The 24,448-nt window shown below is 40.2% G+C and overlaps 2 protein-coding genes and 1 long non-coding RNA gene across 3 annotated transcripts; 2 read left to right on the forward strand and 1 right to left on the reverse strand.

Moving 5' to 3' along the window:
* Positions 1-2,896: 2,896 nt before the first annotated feature.
* On the reverse strand, positions 2,897-9,867 carry LOC111854329 (uncharacterized). Its single transcript, XR_002840653.2, has 3 exons — positions 9,761-9,867; positions 5,567-5,763; positions 2,897-3,454 (listed from the first exon to the last, which is right to left on the reverse strand). It is a non-coding gene; the product is annotated as an uncharacterized lncRNA (long non-coding RNA).
* On the forward strand, positions 5,745-9,219 carry LOC111854326 (forkhead box protein F2-like). The gene is made up of 2 exons (XM_023832202.2): positions 5,745-6,721; positions 8,726-9,219. The coding sequence occupies exons 1-2, from the start codon at positions 5,830-5,832 to the stop codon at positions 8,881-8,883; spliced, it is 1,050 nt and encodes a 349-aa protein (XP_023687970.1). The 5' UTR covers positions 5,745-5,829; the 3' UTR covers positions 8,884-9,219.
* Positions 9,868-19,370: 9,503 nt separating the features above from the next.
* foxc1a (forkhead box C1a) lies at positions 19,371-21,463 on the forward strand. Its single transcript, XM_023832207.2, has one exon. The coding sequence runs from the start codon at positions 19,608-19,610 to the stop codon at positions 21,021-21,023; it is 1,416 nt and encodes a 471-aa protein (XP_023687975.1). The 5' UTR covers positions 19,371-19,607; the 3' UTR covers positions 21,024-21,463.
* The last annotated feature ends 2,985 nt before the right edge of the window (positions 21,464-24,448 follow it).

A 24,448-nucleotide genomic window follows, 5' to 3' on the forward strand; every position in this document is an offset into this window, starting at 1 on the left:
ACTAATGACAGCAACAAGAAACAGCTGACCACACGGGGATTCCACACAAGGTTAACGAGGGGGGCGTGGCACACGGAAGGACGGACGGACGATCGGGGCATGACATGGAGGAACTCTGACGAACGGCTCAAAGGTACAAACAGCATTAATGTACAATCACTGGTACAGAAATGCTCCTCAGAGTCCATTTATGTACCACTCTTGAGAGTACAGCCCCGGTGACAAGCAAAGGTGCAATTTTTTACCCTTTTCCCCCGAGAGTGTATACTAAACAATATTATAATGAAGTTAAAGATCAACCAAGCAAAGAGAATGTATTCAGAATAGGGTACAAAAATAACCAAGAGCTTGGACATCCCAGTAAGCACTGCTGGATCAATACTGAGAACGTATTGTGAAAAGGGTTCGGCTAATATATACACATGCACACAAGATGTATTTCAGTATCTGGTGCAACGGTTAATTATATATAGGGAACTGTTTTGCAAGTTTTATTCATTCTTGCCCAAATCAAATAATGTATTGCTACTATATCAGGTTAGCGTAATTTCCATAAAAGGTATATTATACAGCAGATTAAAAATCAGCCCTTGACTTTGGGGACCCTCACAGAAAACTCAGCTGACTGGACACCCCTCCCCCCCCCCCCCAATATATTTTGCTGGCCCCCATGCCCATCAGCCCAGTATGCCAAAAGGCCAGTTCAGCCATGTTATAGAGTGAATGAAGTGCATCATCATAATAGTTCTCATCATGTCCTCCGAGGGTAAAATGTGCAGTGTTGTTTCTGGAGTGTATAAATAACCCCTGTGAAGTGCAGTGCCCCCTGAATCTGCTTGGCTATCCATGCCCCGTCAATGCCCCTGGCTCTATGTGTATATGCATTTTTGTATCATTGTTCAGAATTTGTGCAGGTTTCTTCTGCATACTCCCTATGTGTTTAGGCATCTCTGGAACTACCCTAACTCAGCATCTCCCTAGCATCTCATCCAGGGTGTCACCTGTGTTCTTTCTTGGGGTAGGCTCCAAGCACACCATGAGAGACGGGTAAGGAGCATGCACTGAATAGTTTGTAAGGAGCATGCACTGAATACAGTGTGTAAGGATCATGCGCTGAATACAGTGTGTAAGGAGCATGCACTGAATACAGTGTGTAAGGATCATGCGCTGAATACAGTGTGTAAAGAGCATGCACTGAATACAGTGTGTAAGGATCATGAGCTGAATACAGTGTGTAAGGAGCATGCACTGAATACAGTGTGTAAGGAGCATGCGCTGAATACAGTGTGTAAGGAGCATGCCCTGAATACAGTGTGTAAGGAGCATGCGCTGAATACAGTGTGTAAGGAGCATGCGCTGAATACAGTGTGTAAGGAGCATGCCCTGAATACAGTGTGTAAGGAGCATGCGCTGAATACAGTGTGTAAGGAGCATGCGCTAAATACAGTGTGTAAAGAGCATGCTCTGATTACAGTGTGTAAGGAGCATGCACTGAATACAGTGTGTAAGGAGCATGCGCTGAATACAGTGTGTAAGGAGCATGCCCTGAATACAGTGTGTAAGGAGCATGCGCTGAATACAGTGTGTAAGGAGCATGCCCTGAATACAGTGTGTAAGGAGCATGCGCTGAATACAGTGTGTAAGGAGCATGCACTGAATACAGTGCGTTTCCACACCCACCACACAACCAACCACCTCAGGGGTGAGAACCTGAGTGCAGCCATGTGGCGGGTGATACCTCAGCACCACACCAGTCCAAATGGACCAGCATGAGGTTTCCCCCCCACCCCCAGTGGCTGCAGTGCCAATCTTGCCACCAACCCCCAAATTTCCCCTCTAAGTTGGAGGATCTCCTTTCAGGGCTGGATGTAGATTAACATCATACCCAGGATGAAGTAATTGCAGGTTAAGGGCCTTTGCTGAAGGGCCCAATGGAGTAGAATCACTTTGGGCATTCATAGGATTCGAACCAGTAACCTTCCAGGTGCTGGTACAGATCCCTAGCTTCAGAGTCACCACTCTGTCCCAACCATGCCATGACTGCATAAAAAATTCCCAGGTAACTTAAATATTTAATTAAATTGTTTAGAGCAATTGGCACTAATTTACAATAAGACTACCTTTAGAAAAAGTTTATGAATGACTTATAATCTGGTTATTATTTAGGTTGGAAAACTTTGTAAATGATTATTAGAGAATTATGAACAAGTCAAAACACGATTTTATTTTTATTAATGTATTACTACCATTTATAATCGGCAAAAGGGAGCTTTATTGTAAAGAGGTACCGAAAAATCTGTATATTTGCACTGACAACATACACTGCAGAACTATAGTCGTGCATCTGATATTCATTCTTTTCTGCATCCATCAAGTTCTGAACATGATTTGACTATATGCATTAATCATGGATGGCGCTGAATTAGCCGCCCCCTGCTATGTCACGACGTCACACATGGGTTAAATGCAGAGGACACATCTCGTTGTTGCGCACTGTGTGCTGTGGTGTGTCAACAATGACCACTGATCACTAAATTCTAAATTCTAATCCTATTTGGGATAGTAGGTCGTTGCTTTACGGACACAAAAGTCTGAACAAAGGGCAGTTCTGTCTGGGAATTTGTCAGTCATGAAGTTATTACAACGCTTTCAGAAAACTCCGTCTAGATCTCGATGAAGAATTATGGCAGATCAGCCCCATAGGTCACACGGGTGGCTCCCTAGGACCAGCCAATGAGGATACCTCAATGTAGCCAGCCAATCACGTCAGGCTCAGCAGCAGTACCTAATTTAGGAAGCGGGCACTGGAAATCACAGAGGAGACACAATACTTTGGCGAGTAAGCATGACAAACCACAAGACAAAGACATTGTGATATGATTCAGATTGAGTTTAATTTTGCTTTGATAAAAGCAAATAGCAATAGATGCAGGTGTATTAGAACAAACGCATTACATGGGGAGAGAACCGCAAGGTTATCAATTTAGTCCATAATCTCGAGCAGGGTAAGTATTTAACTCAAGAATCGCCCGATACTGCAATTCGATAGAGTGGATGATTCCCAGCAACTTCAGAGAGATCATATTAATAAATAACATTAAATATTAGCTTCAACTATTTAGATGAATAGCGGGCGCTAGGCACGCTGGGAGATACACTGGTCAACCGGCAGCACCACAATACCTCCAATGAGTTAAGTTCTCCCAACAAAATCTAGCTCTTATCATATATGAAGTTAAACATAACAAAACATCACATCACACAAAGCTGTTTTCCTTTCTATCGAACTGTGGTATCTGTCGATGCCTAAGCTTCAGCGGAGGCGGATCGTCATCAGGTCTGTGGAGTGAATTGAAGTGAGGGACCATTATACCCCGCAGATCCTGCTTCCCGATGGATCTGCTGCACGATCGCAGTTCGCTTTTATCAAGGCGCGAGTGACGAGCGCGCCCTCCTGCGGCAATAAGGATGCGATTCAGAACCAGGGAATTTCACAAAAGCGTAGCACCGTAGCAGATAACAGAATGAACAAATAAGGGAGGCACAGTACCCCCCAGAAAAATAATTTTATTTAGTTATTTGGCCCATGCTTCCATGTACATTTCGCACCCCAATTCCATTCACATAATTCATAATGGAATTGACATATTACCCTCATTCTGAAAACATGTTGCAGCTATTCTGTTTATAGAATCTTCAGTGGGTACCAGAAATCGTTACACGTTTACCGTCTCTAAATGATGCTAAATTCTGGTACAAGTGTCGGCATGTTAACAATGAAAACATTTTTTAAAAGGACGACGCTGCAGCCTGCAGGTAGAAAACTGAAATGACACACCTGAAAAAGGGTCAATTTCAGTTTTGGCAACGGGAAGCCAGTCAGAAATCTACTTTAATTAGAATTTCTGTAAATTTGAAAACTTTTAGCACATTTTAAAACATACTTTTACATAAACTACTTTTATATAAAACATGTCTCACAATCCCATCTTCTCTTTCCTTGGTATCCTTAGTGTAATTGAACTTTTGTATTGATTGCATTTTTTCTTTTTTTGAAAATGGCCATTTGCTTATAACTCTATGGTTGCAAACCACAGTAATGCGGGAAAATGCATTCGATTTATCTTACAAAAGACATATTTCATGTTTCAGATGCCCACACATCAAGTTAACAATTTGGTAAAGCTATCTATTTTATAATTTCTTAAATGAAGCAAAGTTATGCCAAAACACAGGAGTTTGCCAGATGTGTCCTTAGTTACTGTGCATCGAGGTTGTTACACCCGATTATTAGAGAAACACCCATCAGTTGGTAACTCGAGGATGTATAACTGAGACACAGTAACCAAGATCGCTAACTCTGCGTCCAAACTATTCTACTGCCAGAGAGAAGAATTTCCTTTAAGTCCGTGATGCATCCTGTAACCAGCAGGGGTTACCAGTTTTGATGTTAAGGGAAATTCTACGGTGATTATGTTCCTTTACCTTTGTTGTTATGCTGCAGCATGATTATATCTGAATATCCTTTGTATTGTGAAGGGCAAAAGTGCAAGGCTTATTGTTATGGTGACTTCAAAAAGTTATTTTTTCTTTCACTGAGAAGCAGCCGCACAAAACAGCACATCCTATTTCATACACATACGCACACACAAGAGTGGAAAAGAAAGCGAAATGGGGGGGGGGGGGGTGGAAGCAAGATATCTATATATCTGTCGTTTTTTTTTTTGTTTTTTTCCCCAAATTTCCGCCTTTTCACAGTTTACTGTAAGTCTAGTGAAATTACATATTAAGTATTATATAAAAATACAAATACTAGGGGAATTGTAATTGAACGAAAGACGTATAATTTATCAAAAGTGTAGGAAGAAAATCACGTTAGCTAAAATCATTCCTACATTCTAAGGTTAAATAACATATAAAATATTAAGCTCATGGAAACCACACTATTCTCCATCAGCTTAACATTCCTTAAGAATGAACTTATGTACTGCAACTTAACAACAACAACAATAATTATAATAATAATTATTATTATTATTAGAATCAGTTAGAAGAAGTAGGACTCATGTTTGGCGTCCTCATATAAGAACAGCTCTTTCCATCTTGTCGTCCTTCTTTCCGCTAGAAGGTGGGACCCGGACACCAGTCGGTAAATGACACCGTGGCGTTTTGTGTGATGCTGGCGGCGCTGGACGTGAAAAACCTGCTTCTACTCACGTCAAATCCCGATAAGCCCCGCCACCCAAATAAGCATATAGGCTAAATAAATATATTTTCTTTGAATGTTTAACATCGTTTACGACTGTTAATAGCCTTTATTGCACCAACTAATCAATTTAGGCTATGTTTTTGCAAATGGGAGTATTGCTGAGCGTTTAAAACAGAACCATTTTTTACACAAATTCAGCAAGCATTTTACTCTAATACTTGGCCTTTGGTAGAATTGATTGGATTGGTGGATTCATGGTTAAATCTCCATTAAGGAGGTACTTCTGGAGTGTACACTGCAAACTGTCAGAGCAAATAACTCAGCATCGGAGCATGTATTAATGGATCTGAAAATTACCTCTGCCTGAACTCCGAATCTTCATGCAGGGAGAGAAGTTTTTCCTTCTCTTTCCAACCTCCGGTCAAGTGAAGTTCAACGAGGCGTTTCTTCCACAATAAAAACGGCGACAACAACTTCACTTCCCTCTCTCATCGACTTGTGAAGTTGATTTATACAACCGCCCTCATCCGACTCCGGGACCAAGTCAACGATCACTGTAGGACGAGCACAAGCGGGAAACGGATTAAAACTGACAGTTTTGGCTTTGCTCCTTCTCCCCGATGAACTTGCAGCCAGATGCGGAGAGCGACGTGGCGCCTTCGGCTATGGCGACAAAGGTGACATCTGGACTGAGGCGCCCTGACAAACCTCCTTATTCCTACATTGCGCTCATTGTAATGGCTATCCAGAATTCCCCAACGAGGAGATCAACGCTAAGCGAGATTTATCGGTTTCTCCAGGCAAGATTCCCCTTCTTTAGAGGATCTTACCAAGGGTGGAAGAACTCTGTTCGGCACAACCTGTCTCTGAACGAATGTTTCATTAAATTACCCAAAGGCATGGGGAGAGCAGGTAAAGGGCATTACTGGACTATTGACCCCGCCAGTGAGTATATGTTTGAGGAAGGATCTTTTCGCCGTAGACCAAGGGGATTCAGAGGAAAATGCCAAGCTTTAAAACCCATATATCGGATGATGAATGGAATTGGTATAGGGTCATCTATATTACCGCAGAGCTTTGATTTCCAATCTCCAACCGGCTCCTTGACATGTCACAGCAATGGTTACAACCTAGAAATAATGTCGAATCCAATAACCACCACGTACGACGGATTTAACGGTGGCCAACGTACCTCACAGTCCTCTTCCAACGCTGGATCTGCGTATATAACCAGCTTTCAGGCAAAGACAAACGGAGACTACGGTCCAAACAGAAGCAGCAGACCGCTGTCGTCACCCACCGTATCGGCTAGCTGTGTGGATTGTCTTTCCCCCTATGCAGGCGCTGGTGCACCCTGTGCACCCAATATTAGCTCAACATACATAAATCATCAATCTCTGGCACCAGCTACCAGCAATCCTGTACATTCGGGTTTATCCTCCAGCATGCCATCCTACGCCATGGAACAGGGATGCCTCCATCCAAACTTTGGGGAAGCACCCAGCATTGCAGGTAAACCGTTTGGGAGAACGCAGGTCTCAAGTGTATTAAACTGCGCTACGGATATTAAGTCCTATTCGTAAAAGATTTGTATAGACATTCGGTTCATAAATGCGCAAAAAGCAACAGTAGTAGTAGAAGTACTAGATGTATCAATAATAATAATGGCATTGTAGATTCTAGAATTGTAGAGCATGTTAACGCGGACTTCAGCTACCCTACTTTTTGTCTCAGCCCCCAAATGATTATTTTTCGAAAATCGTTTAGCGATTTGTCCCGTAACAATGGCAGCCCTACTGGAGGCTGAGCCCCCCTAAGGCTGAAATCCTAGAATCACATCTGAATAATATTAAAATACACGAGCGTGTCTGTCAACGTATTGTGAGCTGAATGTTTACGTTAAATAACATTCTTAATTAAGATGAACATGAATTCAGTCCTTTTTATGAGTTGCTGCTTAGCAGTCGTTTTCGTTTTATTCTCTTTTATTAATTTAACGCGTAAGAATGTGAAGTAGGCTTACCGAAGGATTCAAGACCGCGATTGACATTATTTATTATAAAAAGCAATTTTAGGACGTCAATAAAACCTTTAAAATACCAGCCAAATTGTCAGTGAAAACTGTGGTGCCTTAATAATAATAATAATAATAATAATAATCATCATCATCATCATCATCATCATCACTCTAATAGCAATGCCCCCAAAGCAGAAATAAAATGTGTAATACGTGAATATTTTAGTCACAATTATGTACCATAATAATCAGTATATTATTATTGTTACTAAACGAATACTTTACAACGGGTTTTCAACCTAATGTCCACCAGCCCTGCCAATTCCTAGATCAGAAACAGGGGGTCTGCAGAGAAAATCCCTAATTTGGTGTAAATAATGAATTGTCAGCATTAATGGTACGCTGTTAGAGAAAAGAGTACCAATTTGTACCTTTGCTTGTCACTGGGGCTGTACCCTCAAGGGTCTGACAATTGTACCCTAGCTGTGGGTAAATATACCATTTGGTCTAATTTAAGGTACAGAAACTGACGCTGAGGAACGTCCACAGGGTACAAACAACATTAATGTACCCCAAATGGTGCAAAATGTTCCGCAGAGTCCATTTCTGTTTCTTAAAATGTACAAGTACATACAGCTAAGGGTACAATTGGCAGAGCTTTGAGGGTACAGCCGGAGTGACAAGCAAAGGGACAAATCGGTACTTTTTTTCTGACAATGTTGCTGCGACTAGATATGGTCTATTTTCATTTGGATGTCCTTGGTTTAAGAAAGATTTAAACCCTTGGCTTAAAAATGCAAGAAACTGGAATTAAAATAACTCTGTCATATAATTCCTCGGATAATACTTTTGGTTTCTTTATGCATAAAATACATACGATTTATACATACGACACTAATGTGGAGCTCACTGCGTCATTCTGGTGACTGCACCGAGTCGGGTAGTTTAACCAAATACAGAAAATGTGATTCCTCTTTGGAATAAAGTAGGCCCTGATTATTGCACACTTAACACTGGAGCATTGTACCTATCTGTTTTTCGAAACCGCATATATGTCAGGCTATTATTAAATACGGGGCTAAATTGATGTGCATTATGAAGAAAAAAAACATGCCTCATTTTCGTAATTTAAGTATTATTTAGTTAACTATATTCATTTTTTTTTATCACGTTTAACTTAACAGATTTCTTATTTCACAATTTGTTTCACAATCCTTAATTTAAAGGATTATTTTCGTCAGACTACATGATTTCCTACACTGCCAGAAAAATAATTACCAATTCGTACATTTGAGGGTACAATTACTTGTGACCGCGGGCCATACCCCCGATGGTCCGCAAATTAAAATAAATTTCAGAACAAATAAATTTTAACTATGTAGGCCTGCACAAAATTTCTTTTTTATTCACGCACTTATGAGTAGCGGTGTTTAGTTGATTTGTCTTATGTGTGATGATTATCTCTAAGACTTTTGCTTTTCTTGTTTTACATGCAATAGGGCTCCCTAGACATCAATCCCACTCCTCCTCCGTACGTGAAAGGACAGATTTCCATCTGAACATGAATAAGTTTTCCTCCTTACATCCACCCGGCGTTGGGTCTAACGACACCCACTCACTGCTTCGCCAGCAAGACATCAAGCCGTGCGCCATATGAATATGAGTAAGTCCGCTTAGATAAAGAAGAAAATACTGCAGCCGAAGTCATTATTAAGTTGATAGGTGGTAAAGAACCATTATGAAGTCAATCGCCTTATTTTAATTGTCCTGATTATTCCTGATTAATCTTTATTTTAGAAAAATGTATAATATTCCTAGACTGGAGCAGCGCACTGAATAATTTTGCTGTTAAAAATCCTGTCAAATTTCAGCATAATGTAACCTTTTTCTGAAATGTATATACATGTGGACATTCACAAATACCATTTTGTTATATATTCAACCGGTTTGCCGGTGTTGATGTTTAAGGTTTTAATAAAGTTTGCGATTTTAATTGTGTTTGTGTGACTCATATTATTGAAGTTTCATGAATTGATCCGGTAGGACTTATACACCAAATTATTCTATAACCACTCTCACTTAATTAAGTGCATCGAATTGCATTTATAATTGTTTTTAGGCCTGTATACCTTAATTTTCCAAATAAATAAATTCTAGATTTCAACAGTACTAAGCAAGAGACCTGCTACGTTTCCAGCGTGGAAATACTACGCATGCCCTTTTTACATTTTAACTGTACTAACCGTAGTTTCAAACTTGGAATCACTTTGGAGAGACTCCTGTAAAATGATATAATTGTGTATATACGGACAAAAATGTGCCCGCGGGTTTAAACATTTATGTTCCCCCACATACTGCCTACACTTGCAGGCTACCTGGGCATTCATGCATAGTCGAGAGCTAAACAGTGTTTGTGAAGTGCGTCGCTTTGGACAAAAACGTCTCCAAAATTAAAACAATTAAAGGCAAATAAATATTTATAGGCCTACTTTAAATGGAAAAGAACAAAACGAAAGACAGAACACATGACTTACCACGGTATTTCTTGATTGGAAATTTAGTCAAAGAAATAAAACTTAGAGCAGGCCTATTTGTTTTATCGATGTCCCATTTTTGTCCTAAACTATAGCACGCGAAGAGTCACGCGGTACAGTGAATGCGCGCTATTTCCCCTCCTGAAATCAGGCAGCCAGGCTTTACATAAATTGTCCCATTTCTCCATCTAGTGGTCGTAAAAGAAAAATTGCCACAGAAGAGAACACCTAAAAACGCCTGTCATATTTCAGCGTACCCCCGGGATTCTCCAAGTTAAATTTAACACTATTTTAGAAAATATTGCTATCCACACAACATAATGGGAGACGTATTGGAGTTCAATAGGACAGATTGTTGGTGCACATCACGCTGCTGCATCTGTGACCAGGACAGCAAGTCTTTGTGGTGTATCGAGAGCCACGGTGTCTCTGGGAACGTTGGCATACTGTCAAGAAGGACGGACCACGTCCAACAGGAGTAACTGTGGCTGCAAGAGGTAGCTGTCTGAAAGGATTGTATCCAAAAAACACAAAAGCACAGCTGCCCAACTCCATGCAGAATTAAATATGCACTTTGACTCTACCGTTTCCACCAAAACGGGTCATTGGCAGATCCACAGGGTCAACATTCATGGTTGAGTTTTTATAGTCAAACCTTTGGTCATTCATGCCAATGCCAAACATCGGTTTCCAGGGTGCCTGTGTGTGTGTGTGTGTGTGTGTGTGTGTGTGTATTATATATATTGATAGCAGAAAGCATGGTTAGATGTCTGGTCTCTCTGCTGCCATGAGGTGCTGAAGCTGGCCTGTTTCACAGTACTTGCATCTCGCCTTCTTTAATTAATGGTTGATATAGTTGTATGAAAAAAGTAGGCTTTTCCCCATCCATCCATCCATCCATCCATCCATCCATCCATCAACTGAGTATATAGATGTACATTTTATTTAACTATCTTTGTTCCTTCAAAAAGAGACCACAGGTTTATATTTAGTTAGCACTGATTAATCACATGACCTACTTGCTTTGAAATGCACATTAATTTATATTTGCCACTTTTTTGGATGCGTTTGTCCAAAGCACCTACAAGCGGGGATCAAACAGCAGGATCAGCCAAGATTCCAATAATTGGGGTGAAGGGCGTTGCTCAAGGGCCCAACGGTGATGCAATTCGGCCAATCACAGGACTCAAACCGGCAACCCTCCAATCACAGGACTCAAACCGGCAACCCTCCAATCACAGCCCCAGAGTCCTTGTCCACATAGCAATAAACACCTCCCCAAAATGGCAACCACTACACCATCGGAACTTACCATTCAAGGAATAACTATCTCCTCATACTGTATGACATCCTGCTTATGTGTGTGGTCATGGGAACACCAGTCATTAAATAATCAAATAAGATCTTACAGTGCACTACTGTCATGAAACATCTTTAAATAGCTTCAGGATTGGATGTGATTATTTGGCTCCTGTTTATTCCATGTAGGGTCACTTGTTCTACTCATGACTAGGTGGACATCCGCTTGTTTCTCCTACGTTCTCACAGTTTGAAGATGTTCTTCAAGTGCCCTTACTTTGTGTCCCATGCTAAAGTGATGCTGCCTAATGCCAACCTGTGCACACAGGTATGAACGATGTTGACCTCTAAGACTAACATGTCTAACGGTGAATATTGTATCTAGGCCACAACACTCTGTATCTCTATCTTATCTTAGGGATCAGACCTCACACATTTCTACACAGAGTCAGTACCCATGGCCACCACACACAGTATGGTATAAAGGCCACTTTATTTCTGTACATTGTAAATTGAATCATATGTTAAAAAGCAGGGCAACCACCATAGAATAAGGGTGTGTATATTTTCTCTTCAAATCTCAGAGACCAACATGACTACATTCTGAAATGTATCAATCACTACTGGTAACACTTTGCCCGCTTTTACACTGCAGATTCTTTTTAGGAACCAGATCGTTTTCCCAGAATCAGGGACTTTTGTTGTGTTCCTACCACAGGAAGTTGGCTCGACTGTAGTTCCTCTGACAGTTCTGGAACCCTTTTTTTAGTCCCTACTCCATACTAGGTAGACTATATGGACAAAAATATTGGAACACCTGGCCATTACACCTGCAGGAACTTTTATGACGCCCCATTCTAAATCCACTGGCATCAATATGGAGTCGACCCCCCCTTTGCAGCTATAACAGCTGCCACTCTTCTGGGGAGGCTTTCCACAAGATTTTGGAGTGTGACTGTGGGAATTTTTGCCCATTTATCCAGAAGAGCATTTGTGAGGTTAGACACTGATGTTGGACATTAAGGCCTGGCTTACAATTTCTGTTCTAATTCGTCTAACACGACCCCTGAAAAGCAACCCCATGCCATTATCCCTCCTCCACCAAACTTTACAGTTGGCAGAATAGGGTCAGGCAGGTAATGTTCTTCAGGCATCAGCCAAACCCAGACTCGTCCATCATACTGCCATATAGAGTACTGTGATTTGTCACTCCACAGAACACGTTTCCGCTGCTCCAGAGTGCAGTGACAGTGTGCTTTACACCACTCCATCCGACGCTTGGCATTGCACTTGGTGATGTGAGGCTTGCATGCAGCTGCTCGGCCATGGAAGCCCATTCCATAAAGTTACTGGTGCACAGTTTTTGTACTGGAGTTAATGTCAGAGGAATTTGGTAACTCTGCAGTTATTGAGTCAGACTGCTGGTGACTTTTACACACTTTGTGGCTCAGCACTCGGTGACCCGGCTCTGTTACTGTATGTGGGCTGACACTTTGTGGCTCAGTTTCTGTTGTTCCTAAATGCACCCACTTAGCAATTATACCAATTTACAGCTGACTGTGGAATATCTAGCGGGGAAGAAATCTCATGAACTGACGTATGATTTAAGAGTCGTGTCCCGTTACTGTTGTCCATATAGTGTATAACACAGCAAATATAACAGATGACCAGGCCCACTTTACCAGAATTTTCAGTACAGAGTAACAAAGGAGGGGGGAGGGAACCCTCCAGTGGAGTGCAGTGTCTATGCCCACTGCAACCCACGGTGGGGAGGGTCACCTCAGATTAACTAAAACAGAAAAACAATACTTGCTACAAAATCTATTACAAACAAAGCTGCTGCAAATGGATAATTGCTTACACTGCACTCGACGAGAGATGAGCAGTCAGTGAAGCCAGTGAGTCAGTGGTGTACAGTGTACACTTAAAAAGGTGACAATACCATCCAGCTGCCTCTGTGTCCTCCAGGAAGAGTGGAACACATGCCCCTAGCAATCACCCTGCATGAGAGGGGGGCTTATCACAACAGATCAGCATCAAGAGAAGGATCTAACCTGCCGGTCATGTGACCTTCCAACACTCTGGAAGTCATGTGACCAGCTATGTCATCATGCACTCAGATCCCTACACATTAAAGGTGTACATACATGAAAATCAAACCCTCGTTTATGCATAAAAAGCTTTTTTTTATAAGTATATCACCCGCAGCATCGTGAAACATTTTGGACACATGCGCGGCGGAATTGGCCAAGGGTAAGTCTACAGTTTGTTATGATTATTTTTCCAGTGGTGGTTCGTGGCTTATCAGTCATTTCAGGCTGCCAAGAGTGATTCCAGTGGACTAGTACGATAAATTGGTTCTGGCCCTTGAACAACCTATATTATGGACTCATGCTGCTCCTGTCCAACTCCAAGTACTGACAACATTTAGATTCCCGGTGACGGGAACATAACAACAGAAACTGGCTGACAGATCAGGGATATCCCAGCCCACACTGAGTTCCATTATTCCGCAAGCAGTGGCTGGTATAAACCAGCTGTCGAGAAGGTATATTAAATTTCCCTGTGGCATGGATGTACAGGCAAACATTAAAATTCAATTTGTAGCAATGTCTGATTTTCTTAATGTGGTTGGCGCTATCGACTGCACGCACATTGCAATTAAAGCACCATCAGAAAATGAAGCTGTTATTGTGGACTGAAAGCAGGTTCATTCCATCAGTGTGCAACTCATCTATAACGCCAACATGGTTTTGACAAATGTTGTTGCACGTTGGCCTGGATTCATGCATGATGCTTCTATTTTATGAAATGGCAGGGTAGGACATAACCTTGAGGTTGGGGCCCTTTGGGGTGGATGGCAGATTGGTATATTGAATATACACATATTTGTAGTAATTTGAGATGTATGTCAGATGTTTGGCTGGTATGTCCCAGTGGCGCTCAAAGGAGACAGAAGCACTGGCTGTTAACCTCATAGCACCTCCCACGCAGTGAAGAGGAACACTGGTTCAGTGGGGAGCACGGAGCAGCGCATTCAGTGGTACAGCGCCAGGTGGCTGTGTTTGGACATGTCGCGTGGCATTCTGTTATACCACCAGGCAAAGGTGTGCAGATCATACTAGCATGCTGTGTCCTGCGCGACCTAGCCTAACGACACAAGCCGCCCCCCGAACCGCCAGCGGAGGGAGAATGTGTGCAGATCAATGTTAGACAGACACAGGCTCTTTGACTGATTCTTTTAACAAAGAGCACATCTCGTCCAAAGTCCCTCTGATTCCCCCCAAGCGTACAGTCATAGTCCTGGACCCATCGACAGTCTAAATCTGTAGGTCCATGTTGTCATCTTTGATTATTGGGTGGAAACACACATGTGAATGTTTCTAAAATACATGGGGTTTATAACCCCAATTAGTATCGCAAGGTATTATTAAATCTGGCTTTTACTATTTTCCTGTCCTGCAAAAACGTACAGACTTTTTCTTATAAATGAGCCTCTATTTTCTGGAACTTCGCAGTGAAGGCAACCATTGCTACCTTTATCTCATACATAAATATGACATGTCACAATAAAAGTGCCTTGCTCGAGGACCCAATGGTAAAATTACTCCGCCAACTCTGGATTTGAACATGTGACCTTCCATTTCCAGGCACAAAATCCTAAACCACAGAGACTCACATCACCCTTCCTATTGTTAAGCGATCATTACTCCTGTCATTCATACATTCTGGTTTAGACTCTATATTTATTGTGCCCGTATATCCCGAGGTAGGTGGATTACATGATGGTTGTTTACTTATTTTTAATAAAGAAGCAAAAATGTGTTGATAAAAAATATAGGAGCCAAACAGTATATTTATTGTTCCTGTTTCAGTTTCTGGAGCCCTTGCATTGCAGTTCACACTATTATCAGGACACTTTCCATATATGTGACACCTACTTTTATTTTGAAATGTGTACTACTCCCTTCAATTAAAATGACACTTTCTGTGAATATTGTAATATGAATAAATGTAGAAATAAAAACAAACAATAGATATATGCATAAATAAAGGCCTACATCTGAGCATTTTGAAATATTAAGAAAAAAACATTTGCATACTTGTCTTTAGCTAAAAGACCTTTATCCACCAATTACTTCATTCATTTCATTTAATTTCATTCTGATTCAAAATTTCTTGTATCTCTAATATTAAATAATACCAGAAAGATTTATTTACAGGCTTACGTTAAAACCTGATTACCATTACACGTGCTCAAAGGTAGAAGACGCTGCGATTACGGTTTTTTAACCAAGGTTGTCATTCAACTATCAAACACTTTGGGGCAGCAAAGTAACGTAATTGAGTTTCGGCCTGTAAGTGTGGGAAATCATTCACTAAAATATTTTCGTTTTGTTTACTTGAGCATAAGTGAGATTTTGGGCCTCATGAAAGACATAACAAGACACAATTATTTTGGAAGTAAAATGACACCTCCGTGCTTACCCTACAAAAATATTCAACGCTGCTAACTTGTCTGCAATAAAAATTGCAACATAAACTATTATGCACTTTTAGCCATAGCTGTTAATTAGTAATTTGTCCAGTAACCATCATGTTATATTAACTGCTGACTGCATTTAATGGCAACAGTTTACAATTTTCTTGCGCATTACATTCCCGTAATATTTTATAATTTTCTTGATTTGACAAGTTAAAATAAAAGGATGAAAAAGTCAGCTGGCATTTAACGTCCACCATGATCCTGCCAGTTTAGTGACTCAAATCAGGTGCACAGTAGGGGCATGGATACCCTGGTAAATTAGCCACGCCGCTAAATGCGATACCAAGGCCTGCAGAAAGCATCTGAACGAGGGTGTTTAAAAAAACTCAGCTATAACCTTTTGGTAGAAAAACAGAAATATAATTATACATATGATTATATATTTTCTCATTCATTTATTCGTGACTGCTCATCACTGCTACCACCCCCTCCCCCAGGTTCCGCGCCTTATGCAAAACGTTGGTCAAATCACTACGCATTAATTCATTTCCTGCGTGTATGTAAAAAGTAGAACCAGCAGGGGGAGCTATGCGCATGCTCAGAGACTGCTGTGTACGGCAGGTGGATTCCAATCGGCGCATTATCTGCAATCTGCTCGTTTCTCGTTAGTTTACCTGGAAATAAAACCCACAGCTATCACAATTTACTTTTTTGGTAATGATTATGAATTAGCCAATTGGACTGCTAAGATGTGCAACTGAATACTTATTTGTGCTTATACATGGATCAAAGTATTTTCTTTCTATTATTTCAGACTCATTAGCTAGACACTTTTTTGGACATGATTATTACTACCATTTTGCTATTTTTAAACATGAAATTGGCCCTTTTTACAACAAACTACTCGTGATTAGCGGTTCGCGTAGAACTTCATTCACGAGGGTGATAGCTACCACTTTAACTAGAACGCACAGCCGTATACATCCCCAGAACAAATATCTATACTTGTACAGTCTACGTGTGAAATTTTCAGGTTTAGCAATGAAACCGATGAAACAGTTAACAGGGTTAAAAAGAAACATGCGTGTTCTTTATTACTTCAATTATTTTCGCCTTGCAGACTTTGCTGGATTTTTTTCTATATCATTTCCCTTTCTAAAAGATTAAACAGTCCTGTACGATTTAGGGAACTATAAATAACGCAATTCTTTAAGGCTGCCAAGACGGTATTCTGCAAAACTATGCTTCTCGGGAAATTTTGTGGTGATTAGTAACGTTGTATTGAATGTCTTATTGGAAGTCGTAAATGTGAAAATGTTACTGCATTTAGCATTGTGTAAATGTAGCCAAATATTATCGACCTAAATGAAAACTGGAAAAAGAGGACAAAATCAAACATGCGACAGAGCCTCGATCATATACCGCTATGTTGTTTTGAACTTGAATTGAACTAAAATGCGACTTATAGGGCAGTTTATATTTTTAATTAGTATTCTCACTGATCAGTTGATAATAGTATTTAGCAAAGAAAAATGGCTAATAGCATTTAAATCCATTCGTCTTGTTTTCATATCTTTACATAAATCTTGACACAGGCTAAAATATTATTGTTACTACTAATAATATAGTAGTAGTAGAAATAATAATAATAACAATAATAATAATAAACAAAATAACTAGGTCAATATAATTAGCCACAATAAATATTTTTATTATTATAGAAAAAAAACAAATTAAATAAATAAACTTACAAGGTTTTCGATTATATTTATTTTTCCAAATTGACGTTACTATTCTTTTTCTAGAATTGCGTTATAACGATGCTTTATACTTTAACGTGCATCCACCCACCCGTCCACCTATCGATTCATTTGTTGTACCCGCATGCGTATCTGTAGGCAAAAATATTTTTTAAAAATAATCTAATAAAACTTTATAATTAACATCTATATCGACGGCACACCATGACAGTTTCTGAAACCACGCGACATCAAAAAACATTTTACAAAGTCTCATACACGGTATTACATACTGTTATGTTCTCCTCTTATATACGATTACATAAAGAAAATATTACAATTATTATATAAAACGTGTTCATAAACATAGCATTTAAAATCATAGTATTCAATTGGCTAAGTATATCACAATAACGCCAAGACCGTAATTAACTATGATTGCACTATTATTGTTATTATTATTAATAACAATAATAATAATAATTCATTGGTTATGGTTGTCCAACAAATTACGGCAACGGTAATGTCGTGCATTAAATATCGCACCGACATGAGGTTTAGTAAGAGTCGATGTCTGAATTGAATAAACACCCGCGAGGGCAGTGAAAGGGGTTCATGCGCGGGTCTCTGAAAGCAGAAACCCGCGCTGGACAACAGAGGTGCGCGGCCTTAATCAGCACTATATGTGAGAGAATACGGGCTTTGCAATTTCCCAATAAAAGACAGATATTTGTCGTCCTTCTGTCCACTTTAATATCCAGATAAATACCTGAGAATTTTACGATGAAAACACCTTTGTTACAGTCTACGTAAAATATAGCCTGTATATCTACTATTAAATGTTACAACAAAGGTATAGGTGACAGGAATTTTTCCCAAAATTATTTTTAAAATTTAAATACTGTAATTCAATAAAATGAATATTGCTTCATTTTAAATCTCTATATCAGTATCAAAGCATAATAAAATAGCCACACATATATGAAACAATTTCCCTATTCAATGATTTTGCATTAATCAGTTTATCAGAGAAAAAGCGAACTTACAAAATCAAAATCACTTTTTTGTCAAAATTCACTTTTTTATCCAATATATACAAAATTATTTAAATAGGCAATTTTTGCATAAGCATCAAGCGTAGCCTAAATGCAACATACTAGTCTGGCTGTCAGAAGTAAGTTTCAGAAAATGTTATAATTGCTATTTATCTACGAATAAACCTCTAACTTTAATTAAGACGATTAGGATACCGTTACAGCTGTTTAAGGCGGCCGCTGAAACAAGGCGTACCAACCATGTTTCTAGAAACCAGAGACTAAGGAATTTTGATTACATTTCTAACACCTTGAATATCACCCAGGGTGCTGTCCGTTTGGCACTCTTTAAGATCTGCTTCACACATAGACAAACCTTCGCACTCAACAGATTTCCTCTGTTAAAAGAGATTATTCTCGCTGTAATTACATTTCGGATTCTGCCTACTGCCAGAGATAAGGGGCCTTCGTTCTGCTTTGATGGCAATCAGTGTTGACTGAAACTTTTAACTAACAGTCGGTGTTAATACGCGCAATCTTGCGAGCTACGGGGATCAAACATTACTAATGTTTTGTTAAATTGTTTCAATTCGTATAGGGGAAAGACGAAACGTTATCTGTGGAATAAATATTCGTTGGTGTAAGTTTAAAGAAGCTATTAAATACGCATCATTTATTTTCGTTTTTACTTTCAAAAGCTTTGTATTGTTTGTTTTTTATTATCAGCAACAGCAGCTTATGATATCTTTAAAGTCTTCATCAAAACTAAATGAGACCTCTGAGACCTGTTGATTGGCTTTGAATATATAGGCTAGCTTTCTTATATATTTACCCAGGAGTATACGTTTCTCGTATTATACTATAGTGCTCCTTTTTTTGCTTTATGTGCAAGCAACTGACATTCGTTTAAATGATCAGTATTAGCTGAAGTGAACAGGGAGTCGTCAGTACCTCTTCTCGGTTTTCTAAGTGCGTGTGTGGCCGAAGCGAAAGAACTCGACCTCCCATTGGACGCCAGTAAAGGTAGGGGGCGGGGCCTTTGGGGAAAAAAATGTGACTGCGTAAAAAAAGTCCTTTCTAGTGACGGATGCTCAAAGTCCAGAAGTTTTCTAATGTTCCTCCGGGCAGACGGCGCGCAAGACGCTGCTTTCGCACCGTCATTTTTCCAGCCGAGCAGCCGTGGGTTTTAAAGTGCCGAGGAAGAGAAAGTGGAGATATTCTGCTAAGCGTCTTAGGGGAAAAAGGTGCGTGTCGCACGAAAAAGCTTGTGAAGCGACTTGGGAGAAGAAATGCAGGCGCGCTACTCCGTCTCCAGCCCCAACTCCCTGGGCGTCGTGCCCTATATCAGCGGCGATCAGGGCTACTACAGGACAGCCGGCGGAGGATACACTGGGATGCCTGCCCCGATGAGTATGTACTCCCATGCTGCTCACGATCAGTACCCCGCCAGCATGACTCGCGCTTATGGACCGTACACACCTCAACCCCAGCCAAAGGATATGGTCAAGCCGCCTTATAGCTACATCGCCCTCATCACCATGGCTATCCAGAACTCACCCGACAAAAAGGTCACCCTAAATGGGATTTATCAGTTCATTATGGAGCGCTTTCCTTTTTATAGAGACAATAAGCAGGGCTGGCAAAACAGCATTAGGCACAACTTGTCGCTCAACGAGTGTTTTGTTAAAGTTCCCCGTGACGATAAAAAGCCGGGCAAAGGCAGTTATTGGACCCTGGATCCGGACTCCTACAACATGTTTGAGAACGGCAGCTTTTTGAGGCGGAGGAGGCGTTTCAAAAAGAAGGACGCGCTGAAAGAAAAGGAAGACCGGCCGACGAAGGAGACGGCGCCGCGGCAGCAGGGCAGGGAAGCGGAGCAGGCCGTGCAGGGCACCCAGCCGGTGAGGATCCAGGATATAAAGACTGAGAACGGGGCTGCGACGCCCCCTCAGGCCGTGTCGCCCACCCTGAGCACGGTGCCCAAAGTCGAAAGCCCTGACAGCAGTAGCAGTATATCGACCGACAGCCCGCATAGCATCCCATCGAACCGATCCATCAACTTGGAAAACGCCGAGCATCATCATCACAGCCAGGCCCCGACACAGGGATTCAGCGTGGATAACATCATGACGACCCTCCGTGGTTCTCCTCAGAGCGCATCTGAGCTTAGTTCTTCCCTCATCGCCTCCAGCAGGACAGGTATCACGCCTTCCTTATCCCTTAATTATTCCCCAAACCAAACGTCCGTCTATAGCTCGCCCTGTAACCAAAACGCCATATCCACTAGCTCTAACGCGACCTACCATTGCAACATGCAAGCTATGAGTTTATATGCTGGGGATCGACCCGGGCACCTGGCACCTACAACGAGCGTGGATGAGTCGTTGCCCGACTACTCGATCACCACCACCACGTCCTCGCTGAACCATGGAAATCTAAGCTCGGGTCAGGACGGTCACCACCCTCACCAAGGTCGGCTGGCTTCGTGGTACCTCAACCAAGCAGGGGACCTTAGCCACCTCGGTGCCACCTATCCCACGCAACAGCAGAACTTCCACTCTGTCCGAGAGATGTTCGAGTCCCAAAGAATTGGCCTGAACAATTCTCCTGTGAACGGGAATAACAGTTGTCAAATGTCCTTTCCGTCCAGTCAACCTATTTACCGCACGTCCGGAGCTTTTGTTTATGACTGCAGCAAATTCTGACGAAACAACGCTTCTGTCCTAGCGATTTGTTCTTTTATTTTTATAAAAGATTTTTTTTAATTCATGGCTTCAATGGACGAATATGGTATTAAGGCAAAGAAACATAGCCTTGATTTGTTAAGGACAGTGTTACTCCAGATAACACGTAAGTTTCTTCTCGATTTTGAGAGCTATGTTTGAAATATTATGTTATATCAAATGCCAGTTGTTTATGGACATGTTATAACGTGTAAATTTTATATAGTAATTTATTTTTATAGTGTAGTTTGATATGTGGACCAAACACAGAAATGTGTTTCTAAATTGAACTGCAGTAATTTCCCAGTTCCATTATAGAAAGGAACCTGTATATCGCCGTGTTATTGAGAAATGTTTTGTTGGAAGTATTCTGAAGGCATTGCCTTGTTTGTTTAATAAATTGCCTTTTTATTTCAGTTAAACACGCGCCTGATTTTTTAGAGCGTTATGAAAGTCGAAAACGTGTTTAGGCGGTGTGGTAAGAGGACCAAAACTGTATTAGGTGCTTTATTTCTAATTCCTTTATATTTGAAAGCATTTAGACCATTGCTGGTGCCTTTTTTCGTGCAACTATATTCTAAAATTAGTTTGGGCCTTCCAAACATATTTAGACTTTTCCTGAAAGCCACTCCTCGAACAAATAATATGCACATATAGACGATAACTGGCATGAAGTTGGTCTGGTAAACACACAACGAAGCTACGGTCTTCAGAAACCGGGAACCGCCTTTCTGATTTTTTTTGTATAAATATGTATTTTTTCCGTATGATTTTCACGAAGTTGTTTTATACCGAGAACAGTGAAATTATTTGAATATTAAAAATGTTAAAGTATCAATAGGCTTGTTGACTAATAATAATGTTTTACAAATAAGCAGACAAGTGATTTAATTAAGAGAACATTATGCAAAGAGAACCGAAAGTTTAGTTCAGGTATATAGACACACGCGCGCGCGCGCGCACACACACACACACACACACACACACACACTACCGACGCATAACTATGTTAACTAGGCCTACGTAACAGTTTATATACACACGCATACTTTTGCGATCTAGTAATGTATGTGTTGATTTATACTCATTATGCATTATTAATTACCCATTAATTCCTGTTCTGGCTCGGATAACTAATGGCTGAATTTTTATATTGTCCGTTTCAAAAATTATTTTTTCAACTTGGTCTATATCTCGTAATCTTTACTTCGGACTTTTGATTTATTTCCTTAATGCGGTCTATCTTAATGATGTTTTAATGCTATCATCTGTTTGCAGACACGTCGCTACTCAGGTAATATCATACCATATTTGCTATATATTATGTGTACACTTATGTATGCCTTTATATAACGGTGGCTTTGAAATTCGGTTTCAGGACAACACGACACAAATGGTAGTATTTTCCTATGGGAGGTGTCTGGGTACTGTTAAACATTAGTTTTCGCATCGAGGGATCGTGTCAACATCTCCTGCATTAATACAAATATGTTGGATTTATATATGTGCGATTGTATCATGCAGGAATACAGTTCAAATATATCGGAAAATTCAGGGGCACTCTCAGATCAATTATGTCACCTTGTTTTGTTGGGATAAGAAATCTATATACAGAAAATTGAAACTTTTCACTGTGTTAATGACGCAGTTCGGCAGTTTAATTGCTTCATCTATTTATTTCGATATCGACTTAAGAGAAAAAAAATGCCCGTTTAATTAAATTTGAGCTGGTATTTAAAAAAATATATATATATATTTTATATGTTAAATTAGCGTTTCAATTTTTTTATATTTGCGAATTTGCTGTACTGATGTATGTTACTAAATTATAGGATTTTAGATCGTCCTATATCAGGATAAAGAACACAGGGAATGTTGTTCCATAACTGACATTAAAATACGTTCTATATCAGATACATGAGATCATTTCAGTCGTTTAAACTCTTGTGCTTTCCATATGCAAAACCTTGCAGCATACTTAAAGCATTATTTTTTCCCCATTATTTTAAATACAGGTTTATGTATATTGATATCATATATAATCATAAATACATATACACACAATGAAAACTATAAGTATATAAACCTCTCTGAAGCGGTCTGTTTTGTTTCTACAACTTATGTAACGGCAAAATCAATGTTTGGCCTCACAGCGGCTCGTGACGTAGGTTACCTTCTCAGACGAGCATTTCAGCATAACCGGCACACTTTCATGACCAAATTAACTGGAAATAATTGCCATGGGCAATGTTTACATACATACATACGTATATATTCACACACACACACACACACACACACACACACACTACAATAACTTAAATGCTGTTAAAAGTGCAAAAGTTAAAGGGTTCTGTGGTATAAACTGGCTATATTTTGTCATAGTAACTGTGATGTAAATTGTTTCTACTTGAAAGAAGAGTATTGTTAACACATCAGTAGAATTATAACGACAGACTACTAACACCATACAGGCCAACGTGTGCGAAAAACCAGCTATCAAAAACGAAATTAGTAATTTGTTATATACTGTCGTTTAATTGTTCTTTTTACTCTTTGTCGTGTGTAAAAAGTGTAATGAACAAATATGCGAATTTACTTTCGACTGAGATACTTATCATTCTAGATGGGGTATGTACCCTTACAAACAGCTGACATCAGACTCATAAAGCCATTAGCTTCCTTCTCCAGCAATAAACAAACGTCGCATTGGTCCGAGATTGATCGGTTCACTCAAGAGCTGGCGAGGTCAGGAAGGAATAAAATTCAATCCTGAGCTCGGACTCATTTTTCATTAGTGGGAAAAGGCAAAGCGGGAGACGGCGCTGCGCAGAGAATATTCGTTTCAGAAACCAGTGCAGCGGCGCAAATTTACATTACATTTATAAATACGTTGCATCAGTTTCCTCTCCTTTAAAAAGTCCGTTACACAACACGTATTTTACTCTGCTAAGAAAAAGGCACTGCATAGTTAAATGCTGGACATTGCTTTTCTATCTCTCGTGAAGTGTCTCTCCAGCAATTCCCCCACATCTGCAATGTCTCTGCGTGTCACTGTATGTCCAGTATTTTACAGTGCTTACAAAAGTTTGCTTCGATTGTGTGGTATTTAAACTCTATCTATGGAATCCTAGAGAATGATAGTTAAAAATAGAGGATTTTACATAGGCCTATATATTCTGCCAGAGCATCTATTCTTTTACTCAGTGATATTCAGATGAACTGCATGAACTTCAGGTTTCACGGTTCACATAGTTTTGTACGTAAGACCGTTTAATTATTTTTTTTCCAGGTGCGTTGGATATGTTTGTTGTTTTGATATTAATCCTACTTTGCATTAAAGCGGGAATCATTCTGAAGTTCCTACAATTAAGTCCCTATTTGGACAAACTTGGTCGCGGCTGTGC

This window comes from Paramormyrops kingsleyae, chromosome 4 (genome assembly GCF_048594095.1).
Source record: "Paramormyrops kingsleyae isolate MSU_618 chromosome 4, PKINGS_0.4, whole genome shotgun sequence".
In the NCBI taxonomy this organism is placed as follows: domain Eukaryota; kingdom Metazoa; phylum Chordata; class Actinopteri; order Osteoglossiformes; family Mormyridae; genus Paramormyrops; species Paramormyrops kingsleyae.

Coding starts and splice junctions, on each gene's coding strand:
- LOC111854326 (XM_023832202.2), top strand. CDS start 5,830: ATGAACTTGCAGCCAGATGCGGAGAGCGACGTGGCGCCTTCGGCTATG. Junction 6,722..8,725: donor GGAAGCACCCAGCATTGCAG/GTAAACCGTTTG, acceptor TACATGCAATAG/GGCTCCCTAGACATCAATCC.
- foxc1a (XM_023832207.2), top strand. CDS start 19,608: ATGCAGGCGCGCTACTCCGTCTCCAGCCCCAACTCCCTGGGCGTCGTG.